The following is a 20,657-nucleotide window of genomic DNA, read 5'->3' as shown; positions in this document are numbered from 1 at the left end:
TTTTCTACAACGATGACACTACAGCCTGTCAAAAATACATCCCACCCAAAGCTATTAATGAGATTTCAGTATGCATATAAATGTAAAATGACAAAGGAGTGGGAAAATATTCTGGAAATTGTAATAATCTAATTATATAAGAATTGTGAGCAAAACTGAAAACTATGCTACTGATTACACCAATTATGAGACAACAGAGATCTCCCCCATCACTATCTATTTGAGCGGTAACAGTGGAATACAAGTGAGTGATGTTTGAGATCAATCACATCCAAAGTCACTGAGAAAGATACTTGACCATGTCCACACTTTATTTATATATGCGCTCATATTCAAACTCCAGCATATACCTGTGAAATCTTTGGAGCTTAAGAAGGTAAAAGCTTTATGCTTTTACTATCCTTTAGGATAGACAGAAACATTCAGGCTGGATGTTGCAAGCCCAGGTAACTTTATGCCTGCTCAAATTAATCAACCATTTATATCATAGAATCACAGAATCACAGAACAGTTTGGGTTGGAAGGGACCTTCAAAGATCATCTAGTCCAACACTTCAGCCATGGGAAGGGAGACCTCCCACTAGACCACGTTGCTCAAAGCCCCATCCAGCCTAGTGTTGAACACCTCCAGGAACGGGTCATCCACAACTTCTCCTAGACCACGTTGCTCAAAGCCCCACCCAGCCTAGTGTTGAACACCTCCAGGACCAGGTCACCCACAACTTCTCCAGGCAACCTGTTCTAATGTCTCACCACCCTCATTGTAAAAAATTTCTTCTTTATGTCCAATCTAGACCAACCCTCTTTTAGTTTAAAGCCATTGTCCCTAGCCCTGTCACTACAGGCCCTATGTCTCACCACCCTCATTGAAAAAAATTTCTTCTTTATGTCCAATCTAGACCAACTTTCTTTTAGTTTAAAGCCACTGTCCCTAGCCCTGTCATTACAGACCCTGGTAAAAAGTATGTCTATGTCTTTCTTGTAAGCCTCCTTTATATATTGAAAGGTCACAAGGGACCTTCAAAGATCATCTAGTCCAACACTTCAGCCATGGGAAGGGAGACCTCCCACTAGACCACGTTGCTCAAAGCCCCACCCAGCCTAGTGTTGAACACCTCCAGGACCAGGTCACCCACAACTTCTCCAGGCAACCTGTTCTAATGTCTCACCACCCTCATTGAAAAAAATTTCTTCTTTATGTCCAATCTAGACCAACTTTCTTTTAGTTTAAAGCCACTGTCCCTAGCCCTGTCATTACAGACCCTAGTAAAAAGTATGTCTATGTCTTTCTTGTAAGCCTCCTTTATATATTGAAGGGTCACAAAAAGATCTCCCCAGAGCCTTCTCTTCTCCAGGTTGAACAATCCCAACTCTCGCAGCCTTTCTTCGTAGGAGAGGTGCTCCAGCCCTCTAATCCTTTTCACAGCCCTCCTCTGGACCCAGCTCCACCAGGTCCATGTCTTTCTTGTGCTGGGGAGCTCAGAGCTGGACACATCACTCCAGGTTGGGTCTCATGAGAGTGGAGTAGATCCCTCGATCTACTGACCATGCTACTTGTTATGCAGCCCAGGGTATGGCCAGTTTTCCAGGCTGCAAGCGCACACTGCCAGCTCGTGGCCCATTTGGCATCGACTTATTTCACTATACCCTGCAGTGATATCATCTGGGCTGCAAGCACACACTGCCAGCTCATGGCCCATTTGGTATCCACATATTTCACTATACCCTGCAGTGATATCACATAACCATTGCCAGGCCAAAGAAGCAGTTTGAGCTCATTGTTATTCAAATTTGATGTTGTGTGCATTGAAATAGCGTTCACACCACCCAGTCTCAGACATGGAACTTTGCTAGCTAAATAGGAAAGCTGATGTGCCCTGGACTAGTGGAGACTCATAAGCTCTCCTGGAAGATGGCACAATGCAGGACTTCACCTGTGGTCCCATGAATAGTAATGCTCAGAAAAAAGTGAAGTTTCCCCTGCTTTTAAGCCTAAGCTTCCTTAAGGTTCAGAGACACACATGTCCTTTGACTCTTGCAGAATTTAGCATCTCCAGGTCAAGCCCACATCAGGGGCTGCGCAGGTACCAAAAGAACAAACATCTAAAGGGTTAGAAATTGTCCAGATTTAGTGACACAAATTACCTGAACCAAGAATAGGGTAATGAATAGGGGAGAAATAAAGTCCTACCTAAAACCACCCCAAACACATGTATATAACTACACGCATCCAAAGATCCAACTAAAATCCAGACACCAAAGGCATCTAAAGAAAGTAGAAAAGAATAAACAAGACAAAAGTATCACCTTATGTGTAGTCTCAGCATTTCTGGTTTTATCCCCTGAGATGCCAAAAGCTGACAGGATAATTTCTAACATTTCAAATCACTCAGATGCACTCCTATCAGTCCAGAAGCACATTCATCTTCTTAATGACACTCAACTGGGGCCTATTCAAAGTATAATGAATGACTTTTCTATATTTAAAATTAAAATGAGAGCACACATCACAAATCATTCACAGAAATAAAGGAACAAACTATCACAAATATATCAAGGTGTACAGAAGTCCCACTTTTTCATGCCCCACAGTATTCGAGTCTTAAAGCAATGACACTTCCTTGAAGTCTATAAACCCGTTTCTTTAACTTACAGAAAATGAAAGAAATAAATCAAACTCAAGATATGGGAACCTGTTAGACTGGTATCACCTGCCAAAGCTTTGTTGCAACTCTTATCTAAACGTATTAGTTCTTAGATTTTCTTTCTTGTATCAGGAATCTCTTCTAATACTTGCCTGCAATACTGCTGCCATACTTTCAGTCCCATACATATAATCTATTCCAAAGACACAAAAGATATATATTTTTTTTTCCTAATGATATTTCTTGATACAATGCAACAAGAAATCTTGGCACAAATAGCTTAGCAAAATTTAATTAGGCATGCTGAATGGAAAAGCATAACGTAAGCTTCTATGCCAGCTAATGCATTATGAAGGCTCATTTAATCTTTTATTTCATGGTATAAGGTGATAACTTTTGTGTGATAGAAAGGAATTCTCTCCTCAATCATATTAGCTTTTTCAATTATACAGAAATATTATTTGCCCCTATTTCTCCCCTCATAATTTTCTAAAACACTGAATACTATTTCCAGAGCAAGGAAATAACACTATATGAGTTAATAATTCAGTGCAGTATGACAACTCCTAGATTTCAGTGCTGTACTACATTCTACAAATAGTGTAATAAAAAATATGAAAATTTGCCCTTATTGCTATATAATATGAGCAAATTCCAAAATTGAGACATGGAGAGGACAGCTTGGAAACAAAAGTCCCCACAAAAAATAATATGGTCTATGATCTCTCATAAGCCCTTTCCCACTGAAGACCACAGGGAAAATAAAGTAACTAAGTTTATGCAGAAAGGTTTTTTGCTTTATTCTTAAGCTAGGATATTTTTGAAATATATTTCTGGATATGTATTTGGCAAAAATTCTATATAGTACTGATAAAAAATGACATCTTATTCACTGTACTTGAAGTACTGGATATGAGCTCCCAGTCATGTGTGAACAGTTTAAATCTATTTGTGAATAGATTTTGGAATTGTATTTATAAAATATTCGAGCAAATCTCAATACTGATTAATACTTCAGTGCAACAAATGTGAACATTTTCATTTTATCATGAATTTGCATTACAATTATTGTATCTGAATATGTATCTACAGATAATAATACATATTGTATATCTGGTAGACTAGACAGGAAAATAAAAAATGGTAAACCCCAAAGAACAAAAAAAAATTAAAAATCACAGCTACCCTACATGAATCTCATTTCAAAACCCCATAAGTTCATTCTCTACTTTATTTTAAATATGACGCAGATAAACAATAGCAATGTTTCACCTAAATACTTCAAAGTAATAAGCTGGCAATACTATTACAAGTGTTAATCCAATTAATAGGGCCACCGCTATAAAGTCAAAAGCATCAACAGCAACTGCATATGAACGGTGTTTGGGACACCCCAGATTCCTCACTTTGTACATGGTATGTTAGGTAATTTTGTGAGTATCCTTCCAATAGCACCAACATTTCTAGCTCAAAATTTGCAAAAGATCGGAGCACGTGTTAATAAGACATTTTAATTTTACTTCCACATGCAGAAGATTTTATTAGATGCAGTGTTCTGCAGGGGTAACAGCCCACTCATCTGAACTTAGTTCAGTAACATGCAGTGTTTGTAAAGAGATTTATAATTATCAATGGATTAATTCTCTGTCCACACTCTAAAGCAGATGGGCAAGGACTGTTACCCTGTGTTGGGAAGGAAAGAAGAATCTAGGAAAGAAAGCCACAGCCACACAGGGATGGCAACCAAATGCAAAATGTACATTCCTCCTGACTCCATATTGGATTGAATTCATGTTCATTCCCAAGAAAAACAACAGAAATAAGAAAAATAAGGATAAAAAAAATCAACAACACCATTTGCAACATTAATATCATGCCTTCTGATTTAACTGCACTTTCAAAATAATGACTGTCCAGAGCTGCAGATATGCCTTTAGCTATGCTTGATAAAACAGAAATGTATCTCAAGCTCAAGTGTTCTTGAAAAGAAGCTGTTGCCAGAGGATATATAAAATTAATATTTCTCTTTTTCAGGGATGATGAAAGGAAGGCATGTTTGGGGTTTTTTTTTGGGTAATATATGGCTATAAACTCAAGTTAAATCTGTACAGATTTCCTTAAAGCTGTTATTGAGAAGGCAAAAATTATTGCAGATTGCATAACAACTGTACCACGATGAAGTTATAGCTCTAAAGTTATATTGATGTTGGGTAGATAAATGAAAAAGGAATGCTACATTACAGCAGTAATCAATCAGAAAAATAAACCAGAGACTAATCAATGTCTCTGAATAAGAGAACATTAATCCCTGATGGAGATATTGCAACCAAAATAGTATCTAGCTTAGCTATCTAAATTCTACTCACCGTCTCCTCCTATTATGTTTATTGTGGAATTGAATTTCAGAGGACTCCAAAGAGTTGTTGCTCCAAGTCTGACTTTTTTCATTATTCAATTTAATTGTGTGCACTGTAATTTAATTTACTGTAATGCTGCCTCTATTGTGGCAATGCAAAATTCCTTGTAACAGTAACCCATTAAAGTATATTAAAAGTATTTATCACGATCCTCAAGAGTACAGATAACATTATGCATGGAAAACTGGGATTTAACGTAATTGCTACAAATAATTTAAAGCAGTTCTTTCCGCATTTATCTATATGTAAAACAGCAAGAACAATAATCATAAAACAAAACTCAGCAAGATCAAACCTGGTCTTTACGAAGCTGCATGCAGAAAAAGAAAAGGCAATGGGATTACAAAAAGGACCCTGTGATGGACTTTCTTAACACCTATCATTATTACCTTAACACCTACATTACCTTAACACCTGCCAGTATTACCCTCTGTTTTCTGAGTATATAGTTGGAGTTGGCTTCCCAAATATTACTCTAACCAGCTGATTGCGAGAGTGCATTTCAGATGTGAGACTGAATAAGTGAATGTACTGCATGAAATTATCTGCTGTAAGTAAAAATAGCTTAAAGGATAAAAGCTATTCTAAAAAATATTGGTTGTGATCTGTATCTACCTCAAACTCGCTAAATCAGGGCAAAAAGGAGCTTACAACACATTAGAGGTGATACATAGAAGTATTTTCCAAAAATAACAGGGGGGCTGTGCAACCAAAAGTTGCTATCGCATGAGTAACACTGGAGGGAATGGTGATAAAGACAGTCTCTTCTTTTAATCTGTGCCTGGCAAAAGATTTACATTTTCTCTGGAAAAAAAGAAAACTATGTTCTTTGGAATTTTTGTTCAGATAAAAGCTAGCTTTAGATTTTTAAAGCCTTTGGTAAGTTTTGATATGCTCACTTAAGGGAAAACCTGAGAGAATGCAGATTACAATAGACTTTAAAGAGTTAACACCTTTTTGCAAATGATCCTTTAAAGATTTCAGTTTCAAAATACAGGGCGCTCTGCTTTTTGTTTGTTTCCTTTTGCTTGCATTTTCATTTGTTCTTGGTTGGTTGTTACAGTCCTTACAGCCTCCCAGCAGTCAGCATCAGGAAGCTGGAGAGATTTAGAGAGGGAAAAAAATAAGTGTGTTGCAAGAGCAGAAGTGTACTGCTCTAAACCTGCTCATATCTTGAAGGTATATGATGAGGGCATAATCCTGCTCTTTTTTTCTTTTTTTTTTTTTTTTTTTTTTTTTTTTTACTTTCTGGTGTCTTTCATAATTTCTTATTCTTGTTCAGAATGCTGCCACTCTCATTTGGAAGGAAATATTGCATATGCAACCACACTGCATAAGCTTAAATGGTTATAACAGACTTAAATGGTTTAAACGGTTATATGGTTATTTATGGTTATTTAATGGTTTAAATGGCTTAAATGGTTATAATACTCAAAGGCTTTTGCAACTCAGGACACTGAAGAAGACACTTTTGTTCCCATATTTCAGTAAAGCGATTAGGATTGGGAAAGAATATAATGCAATACTTGGATCATCACCTCATATAGACAAAACTTCCAGGTTTTTCCTTCCCTTTTGGGCTATCAAAGCATTATTTATATAATATTCTTGAAAAACCACTGAAGTCAAGAGAATACTACCAGAAAATTAACTCTCCACTATTAGGACACTGTGCTCATGGTAGACATGATCTAATGAAAAAATACATTATGCTTCAAGCCAGAAAGTTATTGGGCGCTGTTCACATCCCCTATATATGGAATTAATCCTGTAAAAAATTTAATAACCAGTCAAAAAAAAAAAACCTAGTCTAAAAGCATGTGGAGGAAAAGACATCTATTGGAAGCCTTTGACACAGATTCACCAAGGTGAAGTCATGCCTGACTAACTGATAGCCTCCTAGGATGGCAGAGCCCTGGCAGAGGCTGCCCAGGGAGGTGGTGGAGTCTCCGTCTCTGGAGACATTCAAACCCACCTGGACACGTTCCTGTGGGACCTGCTCTGGGTGGACCTGCTTTGGCAGGGGGTTGGACTAGATGATCTCCAGAGGTCCCTTCCAACCCCATATAATTCTGTGATTATGATTAATGTGTTGATCTGCTCTCACTTCTGTCATTAGGGGTGAGGTCCCGCTTCAGACAACTGTCCCTTAGATTTTTGTCTCCAGTCAGTAAGGGCTCTTAGGTAGGAGATGTGGAAGTATGGAGAGTGGGAGTATGGAGAAATGGTGCAAGCCCCAAGAGTGTACTCTCTCCTATGAAGCTCCAGCAGGGAACTAGCCCAAGAAATAGAAGTGTTTAAAAAACATTGATATATGGTTTTCTGCTTCTTTTAAAGAGAATCCATGCTCTTACTGCTACAGTTTATGTAAAAAAAAAAAATCTATTCCAGCTCACTGCGTACATTATTTTTTTTAATGGCACAGTGGAAAGTATTCATTGCATGGTTGAAAAGCAATCAATTCATTCCACTTGTAATGAGATTTCTCCTGTCTCTTTAGTTTGATTGTTTACCTTTACAATTGCGACCCATGCTGTTCGGAAAAAAAGAAGAAAAAGAAATGGAAAAGAATCAAAAGCTAAGCAACTCAACATGACTATGTTTAATCTCATCACTGTCTGTTCTGAAGAATGCATTTGCATATTTATAATACTATATTACTACAGGAATGACAACCTTTAGTGGCAGTATGTGAGCCAGCAAGATAGAGAGAGCCCAACCCCTTCTCCGAACTCAGCAGAAATTAGCTGGGCACAATTCTCAGTGGTCACTGTTATGCTCAACATGGTGAACAATACCTTCTCTATGATTTAAAAATAAAAGGGAGTTACTCAGCTAACAAATATTTCAAATTTTAGCTACAGGTTTGCATGACAAATCAAAAGGAAGAGATATCAAAAAGCCAGCATCATCTGTTGTTGTGTCCAGCGGACTGTCCGTTTGTCATGATGCTTTTTCCTGTCAGCAAACTGTAGGATCTTTCTCCTGTTACCAAAACCCAAAATTCTGCTGAGCCGGTGGCAATGGCTTAAGCACAGAGATTTAAGCACTCACATTAGCCACTCTGCTCTGGAAGAATTGTAACTTTTCCTTACATCCCAAATTACATTCCGCAAAACTGCTGCAGTTATACTTGGGCATCTCTTCCACAGTTTCTAACACAACTTTCTGTGACACACATATATAAGATCTGTGGTATTTAGTGCACAACTGGAGTTGCTCATAATATTAATTTTAAGTAAGCTGCATTGCCTTTTCAAACTATCCTGTTCCCACACTGTAGGCACAACAGATACTCAAAAATTTCAAGTCATTCTTAACAAGGGTCCCCTGAGGCTCTGGAAGGGAATAGCCCAAATTCTTTAGTCTCTGAAATTTACCCACAAATTTCTTTTTTTAAAAATAAGGTGTCTTGGTTTCAAACCCATGAGGTTTTTTTTTTTTCTTTTTTCCCTTTCCCCTCCTTTTCTCCCTGCCCTTCTGCAGGGAAGGGGGGGTGAGCAGGCAGCTGTGTGGGACGAGTTGCTGGCTGGGGTTAAACCCCTCGCTCGACAGAGAACTGGAAACTGCCCCTCCAGTCTGCTCAAAACTATAAAGTGTGGGCAGAGCGGTTCACCCTAGAGCCAAAAATTTGCTTACTATCATTTCACTGAATTTTTAGAGTTGGAAGGGACCATAGAGATCATCTAGTCCAACTCCCCTGCTGAAGCAGGATTGCCTAGAGCATGTAGATCATTGTGGCACTAAAAAACACCCCAAATCAGTGGATCGGTTCTTTTCAAACAGTAAGTACCGAAGGATTTAGGGCATAAATGTATTTAATATTTTCCAGCAGAAATTCTGCTGCTCTGAAGCAGCTCAGCATCCAGCTGGAGGTGAAAAGGATACGTGGCTGCAGTCTGCCTAGGGACTGTTATGGTTCATGCTGCACTATAGACAGCTTTAAGGAAATTCTAATTTACAGAGACAAACTACATAGATTTTTCTTGAAAATTCCTCCAGAACGAAGACTCATCCTCCAATATATATAAGCTGATTTCTTGTATGGTACGAAATAACCACAGCAACCCTCCAGGCTTTGGTAATTTGCATTTAAATCAGTAAAAAAATCCCCAAACCTACCTAAATGAGACTAGTGGGATTGTTTTACAGCAAGAAAACTGTTTTAATTGGAGCAAGTTGTATTTTCCTTAGCAATGTAGCAATTCACGCTATTATTTATGCTCTCAGTCAAATATATTTTCTTTAGGTTTAACCAGTAACTCAACCCAGAATATCCTCTCTGAAATGCTAATTGTAACCATTACCCATCCCATGATCATTCTCTGCCTCTTTTGCTTGGAACTGGTAACAGTGATGTACACAGCTCAGATAATTTCTGTCTCTCACTGTAATTGCACAGGGATTTTGTTTTCTTTTGAGTTGGTAATGTCTAAATTGGATTAAGATAACAGTCACTTATGAGGCCTTCTCTACAGAAGTTGCTTTCATCACTGCTATATTTAATGCTATTTTACTCTAGAACTTAATTTACACCATTCTCATATGAATGAGTTCCATGAAGTTCATACTTAACTTCAGATGAAGCTTAAGGACTACATGCTCTATGAAGAGGAAAAAAAATACCCTGAATTTTGTTTTTGCTGACATACTCATACATGAATGTAGTAACTGCCATGCTGGCACTGCTCATTATGATCAGATGAAATTCAAATGATAACGATAAAAAGAGTGACCCATCTCAAAACCAGAGGACTCAGTCTATCTATTTGTGTGTGTTTGAAAGTCTCTAGCTGGTAACAAGCCCTTCACACTCCCCTTTCTGGGCAATTGCTGCTCTTGGCAATAATAATTGAGCGAGTGGCTGAGAATGGAGCTGGCAGATGCAGTACTGACGCAAATTAATGCTACTTAGCAGCACATTCATTCATTCATCCAGGGAGTCGTTTTTCATCATTCCAGGAGTAAGCCAGAAGTCATAAAATATTTTACTTGTCAATACCTAGAAATAAAATCTGTAGCGTATTCAACATTTATTATCATAAAACATAATGTTAAATATAATGTTAAATAGATAACTGAAGCGTCCATATGCCCAGTGTAATAAAGAAATCTCTGAAAAAATGAAAAATGTTCTACATGCCTAATTTGTCTGTTTTGTGGTGGTGTTTTTTTTTTTTCCAATATTGTAATTAGAGCCCTAATAATGCAAGTGTGACTGCTGATACACACTATCAAGACCAAATAACGCCAAACATAAAATCCTGATTAGTCTGTCCTTGAATTTGGCATATTATTGTTTGCATTATTTTAGCTGCTGAGATGAATGACAGAGGTGACAGAAAGGAAAGCAGAATAATGCACAACATTAACCAGAGGTAATATACAGTTCAGGGAAATGAGCAGTCATTATTTCTGTATTGTCCCTAATCCTGCTGTTCTACAGACTGTAAAGTAAGACTCCACTATGCAATGAGTACTTGCTCTTTGGGTACCATATATATGAAGCTGCCTTACCTTACAAATAACTTCCTAAGGTGCATTGTCCAGGCAATGATTCCAAACACAATTATTTTCTTTTATCTATAGTGCATTTTTACACACATTTTGGAAAAACATCCACTTTTTTAGAACTTTGCCTTGAATAAATATGCAATCTTAAAAAAAAAAAAAAATAAAATCCCATCTCTAAAGAAACACTAAACAAAAGAGAAAACCTATTCATGTCCACCAACATTACAGCAGTGATCTATACAAGTTACATTTTTTCAGGAGAAATGGACTTCTCAGAATAAATAAACTTTGAGCTGGTTTCTTTTTTAGATTAATTATTTAAATAAAAGTAATAATACAGTAACCGTAGAGGTCCACAATTACATGGGAAGCAAGGTTTGCACAGCAAGAGAAAAATTGTATTTAAGTGTTTGATGTAGCTTGAAAAAACCAAGACTTGCCTTGGAGTCTATTATGAGTCTATGAACGGAGTCTAATAAGTAGACCCTTGTCTAATAAGTAGACAAGGGACTTGAGTGTGACAGCTAAAGCACAAGTGTTTTGACACTAAATTCGACCAGAATCCAGACACAGTACCTTAGCTTTATCCCTCATGGATCCTTTCCCCAGGATGGACATTTTTGCGCCCGTTTCCTCTTGTAACCTCTTCAAGGAGTTTCCTCTTGGTCCAAGCAACTTCCCAACAAAATTGAACTAGAAGGCAAAGAAGAGAACTATTTTAGACCAATAGGTACTTTTTCGAAAACTTAATAAATCTTTATAAACAAGATGCTTAACAGAGAAAAAATTACTTTCCTTTTTTTTAAAAAAAAAAAGGTGATACTTTGTTGTGAGCCTAATTCATTGGCATACAAGTGTGGAGAACTGAGGTGCCCTCTCATCTAGAGCAAAAGGCAGGAAAATTCATTCATTGTTTATCTGAACCCCAGGAGGCTTCTCTCTAGGACAAAAATGGCCAGTGGCTGCTCAGATTTAGCTAATTGCTAAACAAGATCTTTGCTTATCAGAGCATATATGTGTAACCCAGAGAACGCATACGCTCCTTCCTGAGTTAGCCAGCTTTATTGGCAAAGTAATATATTCTGCAAAGTTAGAGATTTAGACGGATTTTCAGGAATCGATATTTTACACATTGATTTTTAAAATAAGTGCTGTTCTGTGTATCGGCTTCATATATCTGTTGTGCTAGTAGCAGAACAAATCACAAACAATAGATGACTGTAGATATTTAAAGCTATTTTCCGAGAGGATTCTGTAGAACACTGGGCTTTGCCTGACATGCTGCTAATATTCCTAAACACTGCACAGTTCATGTGACACATACAACATTGTTTTTTTCTCTGTATGATGAGCACAGATGTCTACACAAAAATCAGAGGATAGAAAAATAAATAAATGAGGTGTTAATGTTATGTCGGCACAAACTAGCAAAAAGGGAGGAGTCTATTAAGCAACAGTAATTTGTTTATTCTGTAATCAATAGTGTCTTCAATTTATTTTTTTTTTATGCTTTCCAAACCCTTTTGAAAACTCAATGGCATGCTGTCTTTGTAAGTTAACTGACGATCGTCAGCACTTGCTTAGGATGGCTCTAAATTATGTTCAAGTCTGAACTGGCCTGGCGTGGCTTTCAACAAAGAATAAGCTTAGCCAAGGAAAAAAAATGTGTAACTGTATCAGGACTCCCTTGTTTCTATTTCAAAGATAAAGAACATGACAATAAGAAACGGCAACCAAGAATAAGCTGCTGTCAAAAATACACCTGAACGTCTAAGGAGATGTTATACGTTGTTTTGCATTACCTTCTATTTTAAAAATGGAAAAAAATGGGGAAATAGTCTTGTTTCCACTTTAGTCAGCAAGAATATAATAACACAAATGCATCAGCCATGTTAATAAGATCCAAACTCAGAATCAAGCCATTTACCCCAGAATGCAAGGTGGCTTTCAGACCAGTGGCTTAATTACAAATCACTTGTAACTTAGTTCAAATATTGGTTAAACCGTCAAATAAAATAATATGCAATCAAATGGAAAAATAAATAGGTAAGGTGACATCTACTGCCACTTAAACCAACGTAACTGATTTCAGCAAGAGAAGATGTCTAGGGGGAAGTAGTGAGCAGTAGCGTTGCAGAAAAACCCAGCAAGCTTTGAAGCTCCAAAAGGAGTTTTTTCAAGCTTGTCTGCTTATATTTTTTTCCAACTCTATCTTTTGATTTAATAGAAGTTATCAACTCTTCAACAAATCCCACCCCGTACTGGGGTAGTATTTAGAGATGATGACCCATCATGGCATCAACAATCCCAACAATCTTGAAACTGTAGCTATGCTGCTTCCCAGGAGAACTTGGCTTAGAAGTTGTTGTTGGCTTCACATTGATTGTTTAATTTCATAAGAAAATAAACCAAACAGTGAGGAGGGAATGTCAAGGATTGAATTTCGACTTTAATACTAGATCTTGGGCTTAATCTCTTGAGAGAAATAAGATTTCAAAAATTACACATCTTGTGCACATCAAGGTTTATTAGAGACCACTGAGCAAACAGGAGAGCTTTTGTTGCTCTGCGGGGACTCCCGTACATGCAGAATGGCTGTTCACAAGTTGCAACACCAAATCTTTTGTGCCACTTACACATTAACAATCAGAGAAGAACCATTTACTGCTGCGTGTTTTCAATGTCTCTTAATACTAAGAAAAGCTGCCCCTGGAAAGCTGACAGAGCTATACCACTACAGAAGTTTGGAGGAGACTACAAGAAGGCCAGCCAAAGCTCGACTTCATTTGTTCGCTGAACAGAATAAAACTCTTAAAATACAGGCTATGAAGATTTATGCTGACCATTTATATTTAAGCACTTCATAAACTGTCTAATAATTACCTTGACATATGGCTGCAAAGGAGCGGTATGGCCAGCGTAAACTATGTACTAAGTGGATTTTAATCACTTCAGAGGAAATAAGTGGTTGGGGATTTTAATTCTATTGATTATGTAGCAGACACAGACACTCACATTTCATCCACCTACCGAAAAACACATATCAGGAAGCAAGTAGTTAATTACAACTGAATTGCTCTTAATTTGGTTTTATCTAAAGTTGCAGAAAAGCCACTACACTGGCATTCAACAGACATTCAACTGTTGAATGCTTGGGTGTCCCAGCATCAATAAGCTCCAGGATCCCCAGCTATCCTCAGCACCAGACTATAATAAACTCCCAAAAGTCAGAAAAATACTGGTAGAGTAACTTTGACTCAATAACTTACACGAGAAATTAAATCCTTTATGTTCACAGATGGGTAACAACAGCAGACAAGTAAGAGAAAGTTTCAGTGAATAGCACGAATTGTACGACATTTGAAACACAACTTTATTCATCCTGTTTATTTTATTAAGATATGCTGGATAAGAACCTGAGCAGAACTACTTTTAGTACTCAAAAAGCTTAGGCTCCCTTTATGGTCACAGACACGGCCCAAGCACACAGCTCAAGTGAAGGAAAATGAAAACTCAGGGAGTTTGACTGCACATAATAACGACCCTTGCCCATGAACACGCATTCCTGGTACAGCTACTGTAACTGCAGAGCCTATTTTGCAACCCTAGTTCGGATGCAATCCCACCATGTGTACAATTTTTCTCCAAATAACAGTAGGTCTAAGCCTCTGGGATAATATCTGGTCATAATAAGAGAGGATAGCTGACAAATTATGACATACAGAAGAGAGGGTATTAAAAGAAATCTTTCATTGCTGGGGAGAAAACAGACTTCCACTTGAAAAATATGGTTATTGTTGTGAGACTGGATGTTTTTATAGGTGGCTTAACTTTTCAATCATATTTATGAATGTGAGCTAGGTTTTCTGTGTGCTTGCAGAAACCTTTCCTGGTTTACGGCAAAGATTTTGCACGTTATTTTCTTAGATTTTTTTTTTAATCATTTGCCTGGGGAAGACAGATGCGTGTCTTCAGGGAGAAATGATCAGCTCATGCAGGGGATGCTTTACTTATAATCAAACGGACACGATGCTTCGTGTGTCAACAGCTGGGCAATAAACTTTCTCCTGTGCAGAATAAAACCTGACAGAGAATATAGCTTGATAGATCTATTGAGTATCCATAGCCAGCCTTCCCAGCCTCTTCCCCAACCAATATACACACAGTTTCACCAGGTTTATCCGCATCTTGATTGCTTTCACACTCCACCCTGCAAAAGAAATCAGACTGTAAGGTGCCCAAACCAACAGTCTGGCTTCTCAGTCTCCATCAAAGTTTTTGTTCATAAAACTCTTATATACTTATATGGAAATAGCCCAAAATGATACTGCACACGTGGACACACAGACATTATTCTTGTTCCCAAACCTTGCTGCTCCCATCCATCCGCAAAGCCTTGTGCTTAGACATATGGGGAATACTTACTGATGGTGTGAGACATTCTGCTTGAGTCACAGAATCACAGAATCTTCTAGGTTGGAAGGGACCTTAAAGATCATCTTGTCCAACCATTAACCTAATTTTGACAAAAATAGACACCCACACAACAAACAAGGAGCATCATCATTAAACCAGACCTCCCAGCACTACATCAACCCGTCTTTTGAACACCTCCAGGGATGGGGCCTCAACCACCTCCCTGGGCAGCCCATTCCAATGGCTGAGAACCCTTTCAGTGAAAAAATTTTTCCTAATATCCAGCCTGAACCTCCCCTGGCGCAACTTGAGGCCATTTCCTCTTGTCCTGTCACCTGTGACTTGAGAGAAGAGACCAATCCCCACCTCTCTACACCCTCCTTTCAGGTAGTCTACGCGCTAGGACTGAATATTTAACACCAAAGATGACAAACCCAACAAGTAGACAGAATACGGAGAATTCTTAAGAACCAACTACATGAAATTTCTTACCAAAAAACTGCCTATGTTAGCGAAAAGCTTAGGGTTGCGCTCTATGCATGAATACGTATGAATGAATGTATATGCCTGAATACGCAGACTTGTTCATCTCCAAAACCCCTTGCAATAAAACATGCTGCACATCAACACGCTTCACTTGCTCCAGGCTACGACACCGAGAAGAGAATCCCTAAAACTAACCAGGTGTTGTCAGGTGGATCACAGCACAGACAGTCTGTCTCCCAGTGCCGGCATTTATCGCATCAACACAGGAACACGGTCTCTATGAAATGCCAGAGATTAATTATAACCTGTGCTGTAAACAAAATGGGTACAATAACTGGTTCTTAAAATATATCCTGCAGCTTACACACAATGTTGTGACAGTCTTAAGTGTACTGCAGCACCTCAAGAAGATCACTCTGTGTATTTTTTCTTGTCGCCACGCTTGAATTTACCTCATTTAATATGGAAATACCAAGTGTTGTTCTCAAAAGTCGTAAGATTAGCAGAGTTATGGCAGAATTATAATTAAACACACACACACATTCCTAAGTTGATATTTACGTCTATCTGATTTATATAATGTTGCAAACTCAGGGGTGAGTTTCTTCAGTACCTGGCACGTTAAAGCATCTTGCCCAGGAGATGAGCGCAAGGGGAGTTGGAGCTTTGAAGCGAGTACCAAAGGCAATTAGACACGGCTCCACTGTTGTGTCAGGGTTGTACAACAGACGGGGAAAAGAAAGACAGTGAACTCGTGCTGTGGAGATGTAGCTAACACTACTGTATCTAAATGTCCTTGGCTCCTGCCACTGGAGCCCTCTCCCTGGGGAGGAGCCCACCCCTACGGCCGCAAACAGGGCTAACGGAGCCAGGCAGACAGAAGCTGGTGGCTTTCATCCCCACCTCATTTTTTAATGCAGAGGATTGCAATCAAACATCGATCCTTACCTCGGCTGTACACACGGGACTCACTTTATTCTCCGTATGTGATAAACTGGCCTTCCGATAAGCAGACAGCCACACAACTGAATTTCACGCACTTTTTTAGAGTTGGGAGGGACCATAGAGATCATCCAGTCCAACTCCCCTGCCAAAGCAGGACCACCCAGAGCTTGTCAGAGCATGTTACTCAGGAGCATCCAGGCGGGTCTTGAAAATCTCCAAAGAAGGGGACTCCACACCCTCCCTCGCTGGGCAGCCTGTTCCAGGGCTCCGTCCCCCTCACCGTGAAAAAGTTTTTCCTCATACTCAAGTGGAACCTTTTATGTTCCAGCTTGTGCCCGTTGCCCCTCGTCCTGTCACTGGGAACCACTGAAAAGAGTCCGGCTCCATCCTCCCTCAAACCACCCTTTAGATCCTTGTCAGCATTGATAAGGTCTCCCCTCAGCCTTCTCTTCTCCAGGCTAAAGAGTCCCAGCTCTCTCAGCCCCTCCTCATAAGGGAGATGCTCCAGTCCTTGAATCATCTCTGTTGCCCTACGCTGGACTCTCTCCAGTAGTTCCCTGTCCCTTTTGAACTGGGGAGCCCAGAACTGGATGGAGGATTCCAGTTGTGGCCTCCCCAGTGCAGAGTAGAGGGGGAGAATGACCTCCCTTGACCTCCTGGCCACACTCTTCCCTCTGCAGCCCAGGATTCCGTTGGCCTCTCGGCCACAAGAGCACACTGCTTGCTCATTGCCAGACTCATAACAGAAGTACATCAGAAGTTACCCAACCACCCAGCACCACTAAGTGCTCCCCATAAAACCTATCCTATTAAAAAACACACCTGTCTTCGTCTCCAACTCCCTTCTCCACATGGGGGCAAGAATGCTGGTAACCAGTTAAGCAAAGAATCATATAATTTACATTGCAACACAACAGCAAAGCTCTAACCTGTAGTTCTTTCAAGACTAAAAACTCCATTTATTATTAGTAAGGATTTTGACCACCTCCGGACAGCACACTGTAGGTATAAGAAATCCAACATGTAATTTACAGAATTAACATTCAAGCCCCAAACACAAATACACAAATACAAAGACTGATAGAAAAAGCATGTTTACATTTCAAATAATATTTGTTTCCCTGTTTGATGTAGCCCAAATACATCCCTACCAGAACTGCAACATTTCTTATTTTATAAACACTATTTTAATAGGATTTTACAAGCAGAAACAAGGAATATGTTTGCCATTCAGAAAAAGTGTTTGTGTCAGTGACTGTTCCTGTTTTATACACAGATCAGTGTTCAGAATAGTAACAAAACTTAGATAAATAAGGAATGGGACAGATAAATGTTTCCAAGCTGTAAGATAAAGCAGAACAAAGCCCTGAACGGCGAAAATAAATTAATATCTTCTAGAAACAGCAAAACAGAAATAGCATGGGCTTGGCAACACGACATGGGTTTGTTATTTCTTAGTCTGTTCCGTTCACTATTGCTATCAGCTCCTTTGTGGGGACATAAAGTGTTTTTCCACTTGCAGAGCTACTTATCCTCACAAAAGCCTTTCCCTAATCATGGGGGGAAAAAAATCCTTCTAAATTCAGTCCTGTGCTAAAGAAAAGGGGAGGAAACAAAGGTATTATTCACTTCTGAATGAAAAGTTACTGATTGAGACCTGCCTATAAATTAGTTTTCTTCTGGTCCTATTCTAGGACTTCTGATAGTTAATTTATTTCAGAATAGCATTTATTTTAAGAGTACCTCACCTTTTGATATGCACAAGGAACTTCCCTTCATGTATTACTGGATGATTTTGAAGGTGAATTTTGTTTTTCTCAGCACTTTGTAAGCATGATAATGCTTGTAATTAATATGCTTTAACTTTTGGTCAGCCCTGACGTGGTCAGGCAGCTGGACCAGATGATTGTTGTAGGTCTCTTCCAACTGGAATTATTCTATTCTATTTATTCTATTCTATTGCTCAGCAGATTGTTCAAAGTTCAGCTTTGCCTCCCTCTGTATGTATCCCTCTTCAATATCTAGTATTTTTTGCCTTTTCTGAAATGAAACTTAGTGTTCCAGATAAGGACGCGCCATTATTTTTTATTACAGCGACGTGATGTTTGCTGTCTCTGGAAAAGAGCTTCCAAGAAACCTGTTTGGTAGGACTGAATCTCACAGAATCACAGAATCTTAGTGGTTGGAAGGGACCTCCAAGATCATCGAGTCCAACCACAAAAAAACAAAACAAAACAAAAAAAAACCACAAAATAACCTACATATCCACCACAAAAACAACAAACCCAAAACCACCACCCACCAACTAAACCCCACACCCACAACCCCACACACTACACCCCACCACAAACCAATAATCTTGGGCACTAGAGCATGCCCTGAAGAGCCACCTCTACACGCTTCTTAAACACCTCCAGGGATGGTGACTCCACCACCTCCCTGGGCAGGCTGTTCCAGGGCCTGACCACTCTTTCAGTAAAGTAATTCTTCCCAATATCTAATCTCAACCTCCCCTGCCGCAGCTTCAGACCATTTCCTCTGGTCCTGTCATTATTCCTTTGGGAGAAGAGGCCAACCCCCACCTCTCTCCACCCTCCTTTCAGGGAGTTGTAGAGGGCAATGAGGTCTCCCCTCAGCCTCCTCTTCTCCAAACTCAACATGCCCAGTTCCCTCAGCCTCTCCTTGTAGGACTTGTTCTCCAGACCCCTCACTGAACTTTGACCCTGAACTTTGCAGGGCTCTACTTTAGCAAGGCACGTCAGGAGACAGCAAACTGCAGAAGCAGAAAATAAACGTACTCCTTCAGAGGTGCTCTGGAGATCTACTCCAAAGGATCCGTGCTGATGCTTTCTTCAAGTATTGCACCACTGGAACTCCACGGTAGCGGTCCCAGAACCAGAGGAGAAGGCTGCCCTTTCCTACAGAGCTCACTGGGACTCAGCTCTTCATTACACTTTGAACAATAACTTGGTGCTAGTCTGAGGGGAGAAAAATGGGACTCAACATTAAAAGCTCAAAGGGAAAATACAGCTTCTTGAAAACTCTGGGCCAAATTAATTTCTGGTTTAAATCAATAGAATTACCTCAGGAATAAATTAAAGCCAAGTAACAAAGTTAGAATCACTAAAGCTACTGTGCCTAGAGATTTTACTTAAGAAATAAACATTTTTTATTACACTTTTTTTTATCTTGAAAAGTGCCGTGAGTTCATATTTATGGTGTGCTTGAAGAAAATGCTGCAATATTTGTCTGGGTATTTACTAGCTTATAGCAAGCATCTAAATCCACAGAGAAAATATATTTTTGGCATAACTCCATGAAACAGATGGTCAGTGGCTCCAGACAAACTCCTTCCAGATACAAGTTCACATTGAGATAGCGAAAATATCCCCTCATTTTTTTAGCAGTTTTTTCTCAGGATTTGGTAACAAGGTTGTGGCATTTAAATAGAGCAATTGAAATGATCTTTAAAATGAAAATAAATTTTATAATTTAGAAAAAAAAAAAAAGTTTGGCATCTGATGTATCTTTATTCAGTTAAACTGTCTTAATTCAGGAAAATGTGAATAGCTATTTCTCTACCACACACATAAGCAGCGCGATTTATTATATTCTACTAATCGAAACATTTTATTTTGTGTGTTTCTGGTTTTAACTCTGACGTGAGGTAATTGAGGAAAAGCCAAGGAACCAATTAAAGTTGCTGATCTATATTAAATTTGCAATTAACAAGTTCAAGGGGTTTATTATTTTAATTGCGGAGATATCCAGAGAGACTCATCGTACCAGGCACTGCACAGACACGCAGAAAGCCACGATCTTGACCCTGAAGGGTTGTCAAGTATATAAAAAAAATAATAAGTAATCAAACAAGCCTTGTTGACTGTATGTGGCTACTATTGCTTATGTGGGTGGTCAGGGAGTGACTGCAAAAACTACTGCCGTTAAAATCACTGGGCTCGGTTACCAAAGTGGGTATTACTCAAGGTTTTGGGCTCCCTACCATAAAAAAGACATTGAGGTGCTGGAATGAGGAGAGGCTGAGGGAGCTGGGGGTGTTCAGCCTGGAGAAGAGGAGGCTGAGGGGAGACCTTATTGCTCTCTACAACTCCCTGAAAGGAGGGTGTAGAGAGGTGGGGGTCGGTCCCTTTTCTCAAGTCCTAGGTGACAGGACGAGAGGAAATGGCCTCAAATTACCCCAGGGGAAGTCCAAAGTGGGTATTACTCAAGGTTT

At 39.2% G+C, this 20,657-nt stretch overlaps 1 protein-coding gene across 1 annotated transcript in view; it reads right to left on the bottom strand.

Moving 5' to 3' along the window:
• The window catches only part of KHDRBS2 (KH domain containing, RNA binding, signal transduction associated 2), a 256,689-nt gene that overhangs the window by 179,587 nt on the left and 56,445 nt on the right, over positions 1-20,657 (bottom strand). The window contains exon 3 of the mRNA XM_014943940.1: positions 11,153-11,269. Within this exon, the coding sequence (XP_014799426.1) occupies positions 11,153-11,269 (117 nt within the window). The remainder of the gene's footprint in view (positions 1-11,152; positions 11,270-20,657) is intronic.

The sequence above is a fragment of the Calidris pugnax genome, unplaced genomic scaffold, assembly GCF_001431845.1.
Source record: "Calidris pugnax isolate Ruff unplaced genomic scaffold, ASM143184v1 scaffold105, whole genome shotgun sequence".
NCBI lineage: Eukaryota > Metazoa > Chordata > Aves > Charadriiformes > Scolopacidae > Calidris > Calidris pugnax.
This window is presented reverse-complemented; position numbering and strand designations above follow the sequence as displayed.